This window comes from Alligator mississippiensis, chromosome 2, assembly GCF_030867095.1.
Source record: "Alligator mississippiensis isolate rAllMis1 chromosome 2, rAllMis1, whole genome shotgun sequence".
In the NCBI taxonomy this organism is placed as follows: Eukaryota; Metazoa; Chordata; order Crocodylia; family Alligatoridae; genus Alligator; species Alligator mississippiensis.
In genome coordinates this window covers 190,932,892-190,950,866 of record NC_081825.1, presented here as the reverse complement: position 1 = coordinate 190,950,866, position 17,975 = coordinate 190,932,892, and the positions used below count along the sequence as shown (strand labels likewise).

Sequence of the window (17,975 nt, the reverse complement as noted above, 5' to 3'; positions counted from 1 at the left end):
TTTTTGTTTCTCCCCATTATGTTATCTCCTTCTTCACATATTGAATGATTACAACAGCCCTCTCTATGCAAGAGATGTTGTGCTTTGGGTACAGCTGTTTTCAATTCTGGGCCTCAGTAACTTGAAAACTTTTAATAATAAAGTATTATTACAGTTTGGGAGTAGCAGAAAGAGGAGAAGCATTTCTAAGCCAGTTGTAAAAAGTTTTCCATCGATATTGCCAACTGCATCCTGGATGAGACACCAAAACGTAATCTAAGTTTACATACCTGTTCAATTTATGGATTTTCAAATATATTAATTTGCAATAATTCTATCCCCTTTACTTTCAGATAATTTTTAAAATTTACTTCCCAGTTCCAACCTAAGTGAATCTGCCCAAAATTTATTAGATCTGCCGCAGGGCCTAATTCTTATGCAAGACTTTAAGAATCTTGACTATAAAAGGTACAATTTTAAATTTTAATTATTAACAGGGATCCAGGTTTTCCGTTTCCCACAGAAAAACAGAAACAAATTCGGATTTTCCCTTTTAACCGAGAAAAACAAACTTTTAATTTTAATGGAGAAACGTGCAAATTTTCCCCTTTTGCAAACAGCTCTCTGCAGGCTGGCAGAGTTCCAGCCTATAAGGGGCTGGGGGGAAAGGGAGGAAAGTGGTCAGGCAAGGGGCACAATGTGCATATGCACATGTGTACATGCACATGGTCACCAGGAAGTCTGGAAAGCAGCTCCCTGAAGGTAAGTCTGGTAGGGGGGACTGAGGCCCCCATAGGGAGGGATGGAGTTGGGCAGGGCTGGGGCTGCTGACCAGCTGGGGCAGTGAGAGGGGCTTGGGGCCCAGGGCCAGGGGGGGTGGGGGTGGGTGGCTCCCCACCACTGCACTCACACCTGGGTAGGACAAGGGGGAGGCACATGCCCCCCAGATTTGTATGTAGGGCGGGGCTGGGCTGCCCACTGTGGGCTCAGGCACCCTGCCCTGCTGCCCACCCCCAGGGGCCTCTGCAACCAAGCAGGTAGAACCCTGTACAGCAGGGCAGAGCAGGGAAGCTGCTTTCAGCTACAAACCCTGCATCACCATGGTGAAGCGCTTCCTGCCTGCCTGGAAGCAGCAAGGGTAGTGGCACAGAGTTGAGACCTTCACTGCTAGGCAGGCAGGAGGCACCTTGCCATGGTGGCACGGGGCTTGAAGTGGCATCAAGCTTCCCTGCCTGGTCCCGATCTACTCTGCCGTGCCAGGTCCCACTGGCTGGGCCGCGGAGGCCCTGGAGGGAGGGCAGCTTTGAGTCCACACCCTTTATGGGCTCTGCTCTGGCTGTGCTGCCCATGGGGGAGGGGGAGCTGGGCTCCACATTCTGCTCCACCGCAGCAGTTGCTGCCTCCTGCAGGCAGCAGCCAGGACTCAGATGCTACTGCAGGGGGCTGTGGACCTAGGTCCCTGGCCCCGTAGCCCTGGAAGCTGGGGGCTCCCTTCGGCAGGGTTGGAGGCTGTGGAAGGGGGTGAGCGAAGGGGGTAGGGGGAGCTCTGATGTTCCATGATAAAAAACCCAAAATCAAACATCAACATTTATAGGTACTTAGAATTTATTTTATTATAGTGATTGAGGTACTGGTAGGCTTCCAAGCTGCTTTAAAATTGTAAATATATCAATAAAACATTGTGTTCAATTGATACCGAGAGAGAGAGAGAGAGAGAGAGAGAGAGAGAGAGAGAGAGAGAGAGAGAGAGCACGCGCGCGCGCGCGAGATGGATAGATATCTCAGTGTTTCATTTTAATCACGGATTTTGGGGTTTTAAGTCAGAGAATCTGTGATTTTTAAACAGAGAAAACTAGAATCCCTGATTATTAAGCATAATCTGACACTTTACATTAGGAAACTTAATTTGTCTTATTAGATTCAGTGCACCACACACATACACATCCACAATCAGGCAATATTTTATTGCTACCTGAAAAGGCCTACACATTCCACAGATGAATTTGCCTCCTTGCACTGATGCACAGTCTTACATTGTAGAAGAGAGCTCACTATCTAGGACTCTTCATTTCTTGAGCATGGATATTGGGTGAAAAAGCATATAAATGGCAGCAAGGTGCAAGGGAAGAAAGAGCAGCCATTTTACAATCTAACTTCCTATTCAGATAGTAACTATGGTAAAAATCAGGCACATGTAGATAAATCCACCTATGGTTGCTGAAACCTCTCAACCCTAAGAGATTTATACTAAGGAGAAGTATGAAACGAGATACATATAAACTCATTTGTAACTCCACAGCATTGGCAGAACATTGCATACCTTGTGGAGGAAATCCTGGTGGTCTGTGCCCTGGGAGAGGTCTCATTCCATTCAGCTGTCCATTGCTTGGTCTTGTGATTAGATTTTTAGATGAAATTGTTTCCGATACAACAGTACACTTCGGTTTTGAAGTGATGCCTGAGCTACTGCCTGGTCGCCCAGGTCCCACGCTTGAACCACTGCCTGGCCTTCCTGGTCCGGTGCCCAGGCCACTGCCTGGTCGCCCATGTCCCATGCTTGAACCACTAGGCCTTCCAGATGTTGCGCCTGAACTAATGCCTGGTCGCCCAGGTCCTGTGCTTGAACTGACACCTGGTTTTCCAAGTCCTAAGCCCGAGCCACTGCCCGGTCTCCCAGGTCCTGTGCTTGAACTGACACCTGGCTTTCCAAGTCCTGTGCTTGAGCTGCTGCCTGGCCTTCCGGGTCCCATGCTAGCACTGCCACCAGACCGCCCAAGTCCCATGCTCAAACTGCTGCTTGGATGGACAGGGACTGAACTACCACCTGATCGTGCAGGTCCCATGAGTGAGCTACTGCTCGGACGCCCAGTTCCTCCAGATCCTGAACTGCTGCCTGGCCGCTTTGCACTAGAGCTGGCTTCATGCTGAGAAGGTGCTGCAACTCCTTGTTTTGTATGGGCAGAAGCAGATTTTTTCACACTAGGCTCTTTAGCTGGCAGCAGTTTCTGAGTCCCATTGGCAGTTGCTTTTGAGATGAATGCATGAGAGCTTGACCCAGATTTCCCTATTCCATTGACTGGAGGTTTACTATGGCTAAAACTAGATGAGCTTTTCAAAGATCCATTTTGTGCAGGTTTTGCTTTTTCCATCTGACTGTATTTAGAAGATGATGACAGCCTGGAGTGCTTTTCAGTAAATGCTGGTGCTTTGGATTTTTTATCTGAACAACTTACGGAAGAAAAACGGCCTTTTGAAGAGGAATGTTTATCTGCTGAAGCTTTGCTAAGTTTTGCATTCACGAGCTCTTTCTGAGAGCACACTTTTTTTGAAGAACCTGAAGCTGCTATATTCTTAATCTCTTTTTCAGGTTTCTTTTTTTCTTTTTGCATTTCCCCTTTTTTGTTTTTGCGTTCCAAAAATTCCCTCTCTCGCAATTCCTCTGCTGTCCTGGGCCGTTCTTCTACCTTTTTCACTACTTTTATTTCCACTGGTTCGTACTGTTTTTTCTCAGCCAGCCTGAGAAGATCAGTGAAGTTCATTGGGGCCGCTGCACTTTTGGGAGGGGCCTTTGGTTTCGCTGTAGCTTTGGATGGTTTCTCTTCATACTCTTCAGGTTCATGCTCAGATTCAGTTTGACTGTATTCAAACTGCTCAGTTTCATCTCCTGTGGTATATTCTGCATCTGTCCCTCGGCTGACATTTTCAGAAGTCCGCCTCTTTCTAGGCTTCTCCTCAATTGGGATGCCATTATAACCATAAAAGTTGTCCTTCGTTCGTGAAGCCATTGCTCTTGCTTTTCTGTCATGTTTCAATTCAACCCGTTTAGCTAAGAGTTCTTCTTTCCTTTTTTTTTCCTCTCGTTCTGGAAAAAAGAAAAAAAAATTAAAGGAGTTTTCCCATGATCATTTCTGAATTTTTGAGTTGATAAATTGTGGGGGAGATGAACATTATAGAGAACATGATGGCAACATAAATGATGGCCTGAAAAATCTAGGGCCAAAAGATTTAAAATCAGATTGGAATAAGTCACCATGTTTAATTTTTTTTAAAGTAGTACAGCGTAAGACTGATGTTATAGCCACGATGATCCAGAAATTATGCAAGGCAACAATTTCTTAGGGTGTTATCTTGTATTTGACCAACTATGTAGTAGGGACAGACGGACAAGCTTTTGAAAGCAAGACATTCTTCCCTCAGGGAAAGGGGATGAGATCTAAAGAATAATGTCTGTTTAACCTTATCCCAACTATACAGTCAGTCCAATAACAGATATCACCCTAAGAAATCCCTGCCTCTCAATTTTTTAAAGGCACAACATTCTAAAGATGGTTGACCTGACCACCTGCCGTTTTCAGACTCAGAGTACAGTTTGTTCAACATTAAAACGATTATCAAAATATCAGAATGGCTCCTTGTGATCTCTTCTGGTGAAAACTACTTAATACTAGACACTTTCCAAGCTGTGATGGTGAGTACGTAAGTAAAGCTGTGTAAATATTTCGATTCAAAAACAGGCCATCTGCCACCCTGATGATTACTGCTCTTCAGTCAGCTCTTACTCAGCACCAGTTGTGTATGGATATCCCCAAGAAGGGAGAAACACATGCCAATCTTATGTATATTGGGAGCCTGAATATGGTGAAAATGTCCCAAATAGTCAGTGAAAAAGTTTGCCTCCAACAGGTAACACATGAAACAACTTAAACAGGTACCTTTTTTCTTCTTTTCTTCTTCTTTCCGTCTGAGAAAAGCTTGTACTGCTGCAGACTCAACACCCTTGACTTTTGGAACCTTTTTAGGGGGGCCTACTGCCAAGCTGTATCTTTTCTGCAAACAGAAAAAAAATTGTCCTGAGGAAAGTAAGGGCTTTGACTTGAATAGATGATTTTTACTAACTGGGAAACCATAGTGAATGAGAAATGTAATAATAATCCTTATTGGGCTTTAAATATATGAATGCTGAACAACAACAAATAGTATAGCAATGAATGTCAATGGGAGCTGAGAGCTCCTGGCACCAAACAGGATCAGAACCTATGTGCAGAAGCCACTCTGGGCATAAAGAGCACCAGGAACCAGAAAAGAAAAAAAGGGAACAAAAGAGATGGCTGCAGAAACCTTGGATGAACAAAGAAGGGGAAATGATTCAGAGAAGGGGATGAGATTGCAAAGAAGTTTAAAAGCAACACCAGTGGTCTTACAGAAACACCCAAAATAGACCCATAGAAAATCCACACTCCTAGACTAAGTAGGAAATAGGAGAACCATACGCCACACAGTTAGGCAACTCCCTTTTCCATAACAAAATAATTTACAGGTTCTCAAGTCTTGCCTGAATAAAAATGGATCTAAAGTAACTTAAACTTACTTTCATTAGTTATTTTGAATGCAAATTTGTATATGGATACTCATTTAATGTTAAGATTACTTCCTCTGTTAAAAAAAAACACCTAAACAATCCAAATTACAAAATAAGATATTCTTAATCCAAAAATCAGTGCCCACACACAGATTCGCATCATCATAACTAATGTTCTGAAACAAAACATATATTGTTCTTTTGTTTTCATTTGATAAAGACGGTCACTAGCAGGCTGAGTTTTCAAGTAGTGAGTGGTAGTTAAACAACAAGGAAGGAAGTGAGGAATCTTGAATTCTCTTCCCACAAATACAAAAACCCCACTTTTAAAAAGTTAGAGAAGGAAACAGAGATCATCAGAATGTCACAGGAGGCAGAAGTGTAGCACTTGTCTTTGATCAAGCAACATTACCAGACACTTACATTTAAGAAATTTTCCTGGCTAGCAGCTAGCAGGGCTGTGTGAAACAGCACCATTTTGCCATTTTGAAGGGACAGTGGTTCATTTTGTCGTTTTGTTTAGTTTCAAAGTACTGTTCCATTTCATTTTGTCAAAACAGTTTTGATGCGTTTTGCCCATAGGCTATAATGGGGAATCATGAAAATGCCTGTAACTGTCAGTTTTGGCCAGATTTGGATGAAAATTGCAGCGACGGTAGCCCCTTCCGAGGGCACGAAGCCTGCCAAGTTTCAAGGAGATAGGTGCAGGGGTTTCTGGGAAACTATACCTCAAACTGCTGACAAGCAAAACTCATATCATTTGCCAGCAGCAGCAGCAGCCTGCTGTCATCCTGCACACAGATCTGGGGGCCAGCGCACCCCTGGGAGGGCTGTGGGGCTTTGCCAGACTCCTCCCAGGAGGCGTGGGTCCTCGGATCTGTATGCAGGATGACAGCATGCTGCTACTGCTGGCTGAGGCCAGTGGCAGCACCAGGCTTCCCGGTGCTTGGCATGGGCTGCACCCAGTGCCAGTCACAGCTGGCAGTCGCAGCATGCTGTCACCCTGCACGCAGATGTAGGGCCCGCACTGCATCAAGCCCAGCTCCGAAACTCAAAACATTTCAAAACTTTTGAAACATTTTGAGTCCCCTCGTTTTATTTCAAAGCTGTTTTGAATCTTTTTGTTTTGTTTTGATTTCATTGTTTCAAGTGCGAAACACATTGAAGTAGCTTTGAAATGAAACACCCACTGACATTTCGCACAGACCCAGTATCTACGTAATTAAAAAAACAACCAAACAAAAAACACTTTAACCAAATATTTGAGAGGCAGGAAAACTGGCCAAACATTTAAAATTGGTTTGATTACAGCCTGCTAAGTTTTAGCTTCCACTTCTGATTTATTAAGACAGTAGCACAAGAATACAGACAGTCTGGGCACATTATATAAAAATATGAATGTATGTTAAAACAAATGTGTATTTGCTAAGATTCAAGGTTCAGAAGTTCATTTTTAATAACTGGTAGTTAAAAATCAGTCAAGCTCTTTCAGGAATAGCAACTGCAAGACTCCAGTAGCAGCTGTTTAAAAGTCTCCTTTTAGTGATTACCGAACTGACTCAAGGGGAAAAGAATTCAAAAACCCTACCCGATCCAACTATACTTCACTAACAAAACTTGACATGCAGCATCATTACATTAAAAAGCTTCTACAACACGAGTGCACTTACTGATGGACATCTCTACGCATAAAATGTTTCTTTACAACTAAGGCTCAACAACCCTTCTTTGAACAATTCCTACTCTCCACAATCTTACTGCACTTACACCTTAAGCAGGTGGAACTAATCATTCAAGTACTATTTAAAAAGAGTAAGGTATCAGGAATTGGGGTCTTCTTTATTACAAAGACAGGTCTTTTTTATATGCTATGTATTTGAATCCAAGATGAATGCTCTCCCCCCCCCCCCCCCAGGAAACCCACCCCTCCATCTTGGATTCAAGTACAAGGCAGAGGAGGGGGCAGGTGCCTACTGCAGCTCTGACTCTGGCTGGGTCAGTGCCTGAGTCAGGCCCACAGCAGCTGCCTGCTCCCCTTTTCATCTGTCCCCAACCACTTGTGTGCTGTAGCTCTGCTGCTTAATGCCAGGCATGGCTCTGGCTACATTCCCTCCTTCCTGGGTACGAAGAACATGCAAGCTCTTGCCCCTGCCCAGCCACACCACAGTATCTTGGGGAAAGAGATGCTACTGCCACGTGCCTGGAGCTTGCATGTGCTCTGTGCCCAGGAAGAAATGGAGCCAAAGCCACACCTGACAGTAAGAAACAAGGGAGGAGGGGAGAACAGGTAGGTCACAGAGGCTGCAGGGGGGCAAAGGATACAGGGAGGAGGCAGAGGGCAAAGTGGTGGAGCAACAAGTAGTGGGAGCTACCTGTCCCAATGCTTTCCCCACTGCGGGAGTGGAGGAGACAAATTTAAGATGACCCTCTGGTAATTAGATTCCAAACATATAACAAATTTATACACTCTTTCCATACACAGAATCTAATTGGGGGGGGGGGAGATATCTAAAATTTGGTTCTTTTGGATTCAGGTAAATACAATGGCTCAAAATTTGCATGTTTGAAAAATAACGTGTCCCAGGGAACCCCTCTAGAGCTGGGTCCCGGACTGCATGGGGCTGTTCAGGGGATTTGACCTGGGATACGAGACATGTTAATGGACACTTTGGTTCAAATCCTTCCCAGGGCCTTAGATGCTACAAATACTGCCATACAGCATTCTTCAACAGCAAGGTAAGGAGAGATGATTATTAATCAACCAAATCAATCACTATGATAGTTAGTATAAGGCAGTGATTTTCAAATTCTCAAACAGGATGCTGTGGTTAGGTAGACAAACATGATTAAACCCAGAGATTTCAAACAGGAATCCATAATGTCTAAAACATGCTGACCTGATGGAGGATTTGGAGTTCACGGAAAAAAAATTGCTCTATTATTTTTTTGTCAAAAAAGAAGTGAAAAACTAAGAGCTGGCATTATCTGAAGTGCGACTCAAGCCTAAAAAAACCTGAAAACCACAGGTCTAAGATAGAACTACTCACCTATTCTCAGAGAAGACCTTCCAGGAAAGGGCTGAAGCCTACTAATGAGGGCTGAAGGGAATTATACACTGCTGCTACCTATGCAGTGCCTGCTTTGTGGATAATTTTATTCACAGAGCTAGTCAGACATGTTTGACAATAATAAATGTAGTTTTAGAAAACAAAATTATCCAATCTCAAAAATGATTTTTTTTAAAAAGCATGTATGTAGAAAATGAGATTTATTCTGACAGGGCTTTTAACAAGACTGCAAAAGAAACTTTTTATTTTATTTTGCTAAAAGCTTCACACAGCAGGAACAAAATACAGACTGGCCCATCACATTAGAGAGGCTTGTAAAGAAAATCATGTTGGAGAAGCAGTTTTTAAGCTTAGTATTGTAAATTGGCAAAGCACTCTGCTATCTGGTGAACGGGTTTATAAAGTAGCTTTACAAGCACTCCTCCCTCAGCACCATTGTGCAAGGCTAAAGATGAATTTTCAGAATGAGTCTTCCCCATCAAGGAAGTCTTCTAAGATTCATTTCTATTTCATCTGAAACATGCAACTACCAAATGCTCCCTAAACAAATTACAGGGTTTCACATATAATAAATCATTACTTCTGTTTCAACAAGTATTTTGCTTAACTCTGCTCTCACACACACCAGAAAATTAATAAGCAGGTTTATAAACTGAGCCTTATTTGGCAGGGGGGGGAAGGGGGAAGAGAAATCAAAATGAACTACATGTATGATGCACAAAACTGTTCCAGAACTGCCTATATGATTGCTTTGTATGCTGGCTAGTCCAACAGCAGCTTCCTGGAAGAAACAGAAAAGATAAGCACAAACAGTCTACTCCTTAACTTTATCATTTTAGTAGCAGCTACACTAACCAGATGCCCCATACAGTTATCTGAAAGTTGGTAAAATCAACAGAGAACAAAATGTGTTCTGCCTTTAAAGTCAAGTAGGTCACATTATTCTGGAACAGCATGCTTCTCAAACTGTAAACACTGATTATTTTTCAAGGTACCTCCCCACCACAGCTCCCTGGCTGAACGTTGCCAAAATGTGCAAAGCTATCTTTGCTTGACTCGGAGTACAAGTGAGGCCCTGGGCCTCATTCCCAGGGCCCTGGAAATCTCTCCCCTCAACTGCATGTTGTGTACCTTAAAGAAATAAAAAGGAGTCTTCCTATCAGTGAGTTCCTATCAGTGAGTTCCTGTTTAGAGTTTTTCTCCCCCATCCTCCTCTGAAGATTCCTTTCTATATAGAGAACCTTTATTATTACCCATTTCCACAATTCCTACCTCCATCCAACATACACTCATCTGCTATAAGAAAGCCTGAACTAGATCCCTTGGAAGTTGACCAGTTGTGTGAAGTAGAAAGGATTTAACAAAGTGCTTTATATCTCTACTTGGTCAAGACAAATAACTCAACTAGTTAAGCATCCCATATAGTGTACCAAGCTAAAGAAAGCTGAAAAAAACAGCAGGTTTTTTTTTTTATGCTGAAAAAACTTTAATTAATATCTAAAAAGCAAAGTATCCATCTACTAGGGTGGATTTGGTAAGTTAATAGTAATGTAGCTGTCTTCAATACAGGAGATTTTAACATAAATATTAAACTGGCTTAGCCACCAGAAACTACAAGCATCACTGTTAGAGCTGACAAACAGCTGCAAGAGGATTATGGCCAAAGTTTTACTCTTAAAATCACCTTCCTAACACTTTTCTCTACAAAGAACTGGAACTGGGTTCTCTGATTCAGGAAGAACTTTTTTAGTGCTGATATTAAAGGGGAAGGAAGGTTAGGCTGAAAATTTCAGTTCCATAAAGCTAGTGCAAAATCCAATATTAATAAAAATGTTTTCACAGCCTAAAAACACTGCTTGAATCACCACCTGCACTGCCAATTCTGAAAACCAAGACAGTGGCATTCAAAGAGCCAAAAATAGTCTATTGTAGCTGAAGACATGAAATGAGAAACATGAGCACAATAGACTAAAGAGTAGAAAGTTAAGCTTGAAAAGTTACTTCAAGTGTTAACATAGTTTATAATTGTTTTGAATAATTAACTTATGCCAATAAATGTCTGAATCCCTTCCCCAAATAATCAAAAAGCTATGTTTAAAATTGAAAGGATGCAGAACAGGAAGTCAGGAATTACTGCAATCATCACACAAACTATTCATTAACCTCAAAGTTGATATTTATCTGAAAGACTTCCTTTAACAAGGTCATGAATTACACTATGCAAAACTAACCCACCAAACCCACTTGTTTGAAGAGCGTGTATCGCATATTGTCACAACATGTGAACCTGCTACAACTTTTAGGAAAAAATGTGTATTTATCCTACTCACAAAACATTTATCAATACCAAGTTTCACTGTTCCCTTCCTATTAGCCATTTTCCAGTGCTTGCCTGGGACTTTTACATAGAATAAAAGGCAGAAGGAATAAAAACGGAGGCAGAGTATTAAAGGCTGAGAAAGTCAGAGCCATAAACATTTTGGTCAGAACTTGCAGAAGCCTGGAGTGCAAGTATCAAATAAAACTTGTGTCCAGAGAAAAAAGAAAAACCTTCAGTCCAGGCCAGCTCTTTATATTACATCATATGCTTGTTTCACAGAAGCTGTTATACTAGGACAGGTATTTCCAGGCACTGGTTTATGTGGTTAGCTGCAGCCATGTGAAGTGACTCTCACAGACTGACTTTAGATATGGGTCAAGTTCTGCTTTCACATTAAATCATGTCCATTCCACCTATTTCTTAGGTAGCAGGTCTATAACAGCTGGTGTTGTAGTCTCTGCTTGGCTGACTCATCTGTACCTGAATTTTGTACAACTCAAAGCCAGAAAGGAATTTTGTAAAGAAGGGGCCTTCATGATGCAATATTATAAGCCACATCACTGACAGCCAGGCAGTCTTGCACGTTTTCCTGGCAGCTATTTCTTCAGCAGAGTTATACGGTACAACCATTAAGTTCATCAACATGGCTTAGTTTGTTCACTTTCTGCATATCTAAGATTGATTCACAATGAAGTACCCATCTCTTCAACCAGTGCTGATATGAAGGAAACACTGTTTCAATTTTGGGTGGCCTCCATGCCATCAAGTACTATATTGTTTCAAGTCACTAACTGCTGGAAGTTATAGAACTTTTATAGTCAAGACTGGCACTTCATTAGAAGCACAAGGAACTGATGTGAAAATAGTTCAGCTTCTAATAAAGAGGTTCTTTATGGCAACAAAATACAGAGTTAGATAAAGGGCTTGGTTTTGTCAAGCTACTTTTAACAGTATTTGTAAAATTACACTATAAGTATTTTAACATTTTAACAGCATCGTCTATCCAAAGATCTGAGTGCTATACAAAATGTATCCGGCCACGTGGCATCCTTGTGAGGCAGGGAAGTACCTTCCCTTCACAAACAGAAATGAAGAAACACATTAAGGGCTTAATCCTACCATCTGCTTATGTCAATGGTAAAAATTTCCCTTTGATCAGTCTGATGCATGACTAATGCACTTAGCAACTTGGACAATGTCACACTGGAAGTCTGTGCTGGATAAATACCAAAAAACCTTGCACAACACTAAATATAACAGCCAGGTAGAAATGCAATCACAAGTGCATGAAAATATGTAAACCAATCTTCTACAGTTGCTATAAAAGAATTTTAGCAACATCTAGCCAATAACCTTGTTAGCCAAATTTATAAAACAATGTTATATTTACTGATAACATTAAGAAGGGCTCTTCTTTTTAAAATAATGCAAAGGTTATTACTCTTACCTTGTAAATGTAACATTCTCTGAATTAAACCATTCACTAGGCCACAAGTTGCATCATTTTATTATTTCTGAACCTGCTTTTCCGTGGGGAGACGAACAAACAGATCTATTTTTACCAGGACATGATGAAACACTAGTGTTTGTAACTATGCACTATTGACAATTGTTTAAATTAAGACAAGTATTTCTCTTTTAGTAATGAGAAATGTAATTAACTTCCAGGTAGATAACCTTTTAAACAAGTGTACTTTTCACCAAAGGGCTAATCCTTAATCCCCAAACTTGTCCTTAGGACAAAGATTTTATAAAACATATCTACTTAAAATCACAACATTTAAACTCTAACATACAGGAGGACTCAACCCCAGTTTTCAGTCTGGGATTTTTGAATGAGTAGTTATTAGCATATCCAGGAGATTATTTTGAAAATAATGTTTTGGCATTACCTTATTTTCCTCATATAGAACCCAAGCCTTCTCCCAAAACCAACTGAGAAAGATTGGAGCGGGTATGATACGTGACAGAAAGGGCTCCCACAGGTCTGGAAATCTGGTGGTGGGGGAGGCAAAGAAGTAGTAACAAACTACTGCAGCCATGAGCAATTAAACTGACAATGCTCTGCCCCTCCTCCCCTGCCAAATTTTCAGACCCATGGAGAGCCCCCGTCCCCAACCACATGGGATCAAACTGTTACATGAGGTTGGTCCACAGCTGGAGAACTGGGTTGGACCCAGCATGCCAGACACACTAGCTCCCTTCAGAGTCACATGCCAAGTCAGACTTGAAACATCAAGCCAAGGACCTTGGGTCACATTAGGCCCAACTGCACAACCCCAGTACCTGCACAGCAGTTTGGTCCCCATTGCTACTCCAAAGTAAGATACCTGTTTGCTTCTTGAGGCCTTCCAAAAAAAGGGTACATGTTATATTCAGCAGCATGTTATAAACAAGAAAACACAACATCTGTCTGCCTGAATCCCAAAGTTCCTACCCCTCCTTAATGACGGGCTTTAACATGACTTATGGTCCTGCTGAAGATTAATTTGGAGCCATGCTGTGCCCATGTTAGGCGAGGCTGCAGTACCTTCTCTCTCAACTGATACATGGAATATGCCAGTCTGGAACTCAGAGGCTCTAGGTCAGAGGTTCTCAACCCTCTCAGATCCGAGGCATGTGCCTCAGAAAATGTCTACATTAAATCTCTTATCATTTAACTATGGAAAAAGTGGCAGAGTAATTCTTCTGTGGCAAAGAAATCAAAGACTGTAATAGGCTAGAATCTTCTTGACACTATGGATTCCCATTGGAAAGCTCTGAGTCTATATTGTGAATCATGTAGGCGTTTGGCACACCTAACAGTGCTAATATTGTGCAGGGCCCTTAAAAGCATCTCACAGCACCCTGGTGGAAAACCACTGCTCGAAATTCTATTGGGTCAGTCCCCAATCCCATATACAAGGGGACGGGTGAGGAGTGAGACTATAAGGCTTTAAAAGTTTGGAAAATCAGTGAACACTCAAAGGAAGGGAAAGGCTGAACTATAGATTTTATTTCAGAGCAAGAAGTATACTGAGAACATTGAAGTAGCATGGTTAAAGACACTGAAGTCAAAGAACACTTACGGATATGGTCCTACTCTATTTACAACCCTTTAGAGCAGGCACAACTGAATAGTCTAACTGCACAATCACATTATTTCTAAAACAAAACTTTTTGCCTGCAATTCAGACACAGCTGTGTACACAGCATTCTTCATTATCATAAAGACAGATGGTTTTGTGTTTTAAGGAGATAAGTCCATTAACAAAGGAGCTAAACTATCTGCAAATCTGTGGTCTCTACATGGACCAAATTTTGCTTATTAGTCTGTATTTTTTGTTCAGCAGGAATAGTCCACCTAAGCATGGCTTACTGCAAGCTTTTCATAAAACAGATTTAATATACTCTGTTAAACACAGATCCCACCAAAATGTAGTCCCAAGCACTTCAAATCATCAGTCACTGGTGGTCTCTCATATGTTCATCTTCCACAATTCTCACAAAATGCACTGCTCCTTAGCAGATGTAAGCCACCTAAATGACAGCACAGAAGAAGTATGTGCTGGAAAGAAGTATTTTACACAGGAAAATATGACCTAGTCAGCAGGAAGATATTACACTGCTTATTTACACCAGTGCAGGAAAATCAAGGCTGTTTCAGTTGAGGAGTGAAAAATACAGTTCAGATGTCCCTCAACTAAATCTCACAAGTAAATCCTGTTAATCCAGCTACCTTTAAAGACAGGTGTAAAACTGCTTGCTGCAGCAGGAGTAGGACTGCACCCCCAAATTAGTGCTCATCTCTGCCATGGAAGAGGGCAGCTGTTACAACAATGTCACACTATAACAGTGGGGGCAAACCTTTCTGGCAGGCATGCCACAAACTGGTCCTGCAACCTCCCCAAATGCTACTCAAATCCCTTTCCCTTCTCCAATCTGCTGCTCAGCTTTCTGCTCCCTGACCTAGCTGCTGCTCTGCTTTCTGCCGTGTACTCCCTGCCTGATCTGATGCTCTGCCTTATGCTCCATGTCCCCTCCCCAATCTGCCATGCGCCACACAGAGGTTGACCACACTACTTGTGGCACCTGCGCTGTAGGTTGGCCACCTCTGTGCTAGACAATCATTCAGGATAGGAAGAAAGCAGTCTTCCATTGCAACTGTAGAGCGTAATGAGGCAAACAGCACTTAATCCTAAAACTACTGCAAACAGGTCCATTAATGACTATTTAGTCAACACATTTTCTATAGAAAAGAGCCACATCCGAAGCAGGTATTTGCTTAGGTATTCTTTTTTCCATTTCAAGGGAGGGGTGCTCTTTCAGAGTAAAATGGAAAAACAGAAAATTGATTGTGGTCTTGATGAGATTATTAAAATCAGCTGCAAACCAACAAACAACACGTGTCTACCATATGGCTGCCCACAGAGGGTATCACTTTACAAAAATATGACTGAAACTCTAGTGGACTGCTTTCTTTGTGCCATGCTCCGGAAAAGACACCAAACATGACGCTGCCTTTCCAAATAATGTCCAGAACAAGATAGGGGGTGCTTTATTTTAATAAGTCTGAGCACTAATCAATATTAACAACATTTAACTAGTTCAATGTAGTTTGAGAGAGACCCCCCCCCCCCCCCCGGTCTTCAGAAGGTTTACAACCTGCTAGCATCTGATGAAGTGACCCTGGGCTCGGGAAAGCTTATGCATCTCTAACTTAGTTAATGTATAAGGTGCACGGTGCCTGACTTCAGGCTAACTACTTCTTTTTACTAATCTCTAACACAAGCAGAGGAAGGGGTAGAGCCATTAATGCCCAGCGATCCCTGCCCCGCCAACCCAAAATGAAATTCCTAAAAAATCCCCCCCCCCCCCCCCGAGTCCTGAGGCCCCAAATTACTCAGTGCTGGGTGTGTCACTGCCTTCAGTCTCCTCCAGATAGACTAATCCTACAAAAAGTCCAGCCTGAGTCACCCTGATGAGCAGGTGAGAAAAAGCAGGTTGCCAGGGACAGTTTCAAGTGAGTGAGCTGAGCTGCCAACACCCAGTGAGGACCCCAGGGGCACCTGGAAGATTCCCCCCCCCCCCCCGCCATCCTGGAGTAAGGCACCATGAAACGTTAAGCACAGAAGACTGGGAAACCTGAGAAGGAAGGAAGGAAGCTCATTTACAGGACACGTTGGATGCTGAGTAGGGAAGACGGCCGGCCCTCACCCCCCGAGCAAGCGAAGCGCTACAGACACCTCCCCTGTAGGTCATCCTCCCTCAAAGGAAAATTTGGGGAGCTCTGGCGAGTTATCCCCACACCGCTCCCATCCATTGGGGGCAGGGGAGGGTGCGATCCTGCACAAGGGTCCAACGGGCGCCAGGGCCGCGCCGGTGTGACAGCGGGGAGGAGAGGGGAGGGGAGGGGATGGGCGCCCGCCCCACACGCGCTCACTCCCCCCACCCCGGGCGGGCGCTCACCGGCGGGGCGCTGCCCCCTTGCTGCTCCGAGGCCACCAGCAGCACGTCCCGGAAGTCCATGCTGGTCCCGGCCGGGGGGGGCGGCCGCGCTGCGGGAAGCGTTGGGCCGTCGCCGCCACCTCCGCCGCTTCAACGAGCTCCGCCGCCGCCGCCGCCGCCCCCCCCCCCCGCCCGCGGAGGCAGCTCCAGCTGCGGGCGCCCCAGTCCCGTCCGCCCCGCCCCCTCCTCTGCACTTACTTCCGGCCTCTCACCCCCCTCCCCCACGCCGAGGTGTTATATGACCTCGTCTACGTCACCGCCAGGCATGCGTCATTTCCGCCCGCAGATCGTGCGGGAGATGTGGTCTCACGTGATGCGAAGCCCTTCCTTCTCCTCCCCGCGCGGCGCTGCAGGGGGTGGGGTCTTTGTTCTGCCCGCCTCTTCTGCGGGTTAGTGTTGCTGCCTCCCCTTCTTTTTCCCACAGCCCGGCTCTGCCTCGCGGACAGCGAGTAGGAGCTGTGTTCCCTCTGGAGGGCGCTGCGGAGGCCACATCTGGAGTACAGCTTTGGGGAGGGGTGTGTCCCCCTCCACTACAGAAAGAATGTGGACAAATTGGAGAAAATCCAGTGGAGGGCAAGGAAAATGGTTCGGGGGCTGGGGCATATGGCTTGTGAGCAGAGGCTGAGGGAACTGGGCTGATTTAGTCTGCAGAAGAGCCTACATTTTCCCTGCTGCAGCCTGAGACGGTCACTCTTAGTCCTGCCCCCTAGAGCCACAGAGAAAAGCCCGTCTCCAGCCTCTTTATAATCACCAGTGATCCTGGTTTTCTCTGTTAAGAAATTGCAAATTCTGATTCAAAATCACAAACTCTCTGATAAGCCCCCCCAAATCCACAGTTATATATAGGTATCAATTGAACACAATGTTTTCTTGATATATTTAAAATTTTAAGGCAAATTTGGAAGCCTACCAGTGCCTCAGTCACTGTAATAAAATAAATCCTCAATCATTTCTATGTACCTATAAATTTTGATGTTTGATTTTGGGTTTTTATTGAAAATCAGAGCTTCCCCTGCCCCCTTTACTCACCAGGATGCAGGTCCATGACCACCACTCCCAAGCCACAGCCCGCCAGCCCTGCCAGTGCCCCTCATTCCCTATCCACAGCCCCTTGCCCTCTCCAGCCCTGCCAGAGGGGGCCCCAGCTGCCAGGACTACAGGACCAGGGTCCACAGCCCAATGCCCCCACAGCAGTGCCCAAGCTCCAGCTGCTGCACGTGGGAGGTGGCAGCCCCTGTGGCAGAGCAAAGCATGGAGCACAGCTACCCTACAGGCAGCCTGGCTTGCTGGAGCAGAGCCTGGAGGGGAGGGGGGGGGAGGCGGGCTCACCCACTGTATGCTCAGGTGGGAGGAGCCAGCTCCCACCACTGCACACTCCTGGGGACACATGGGGGGCATGCACCCCCAGATCTGCATGTGGGACAGGAGTGGGTTTGGGCTGTTTGCTGCAGGCTCGGGGCTCCCTGCCCTGCTTCCCTGTCCCCAGGGCCTCCATAGCCCAGCAGGCAGGAGCCCACACAGCAGGGCAGAGCAGGACCAAGTGGGGAAGCTCCTTGCCACTGTGAGCCCTGCATTGCCTTGGTGAGGCGCCCCCTGCCCACCCAGCAGCAACAAGGGGCACAACCCTGTGCTGCTACACCTGCTGCTGCCAGGCTGGGGCCCTTCGGCAGGGCAGCGGAGGTCGTGCAGCAACAAAGAGCTTCCCTGCCCAGCCCCAATCTGTCCTGCCATGCCGGGTCCTGCCCACTGGACTGTGAAGGCT

At 44.6% G+C, this 17,975-nt stretch overlaps 1 protein-coding gene across 1 annotated transcript in view; it reads right to left on the bottom strand.

Annotated features, from left to right (window-relative positions):
* The window catches only part of SPTY2D1 (SPT2 chromatin protein domain containing 1), a 34,531-nt gene extending 18,178 nt beyond the window's left edge, over positions 1–16,353 (bottom strand). The window contains exons 1-3 of the mRNA XM_014602345.3: positions 16,175–16,353; positions 4,692–4,806; positions 2,300–3,841 (exon numbers count right to left, since the gene is read on the bottom strand). Of these exons, the coding sequence (XP_014457831.2) occupies positions 2,300–3,841; positions 4,692–4,806; positions 16,175–16,234 (1,717 nt within the window). The 5' untranslated portion in view covers positions 16,235–16,353. The remainder of the gene's footprint in view (positions 1–2,299; positions 3,842–4,691; positions 4,807–16,174) is intronic.
* Between the last annotated feature and the right edge of the window lie 1,622 nt (positions 16,354–17,975).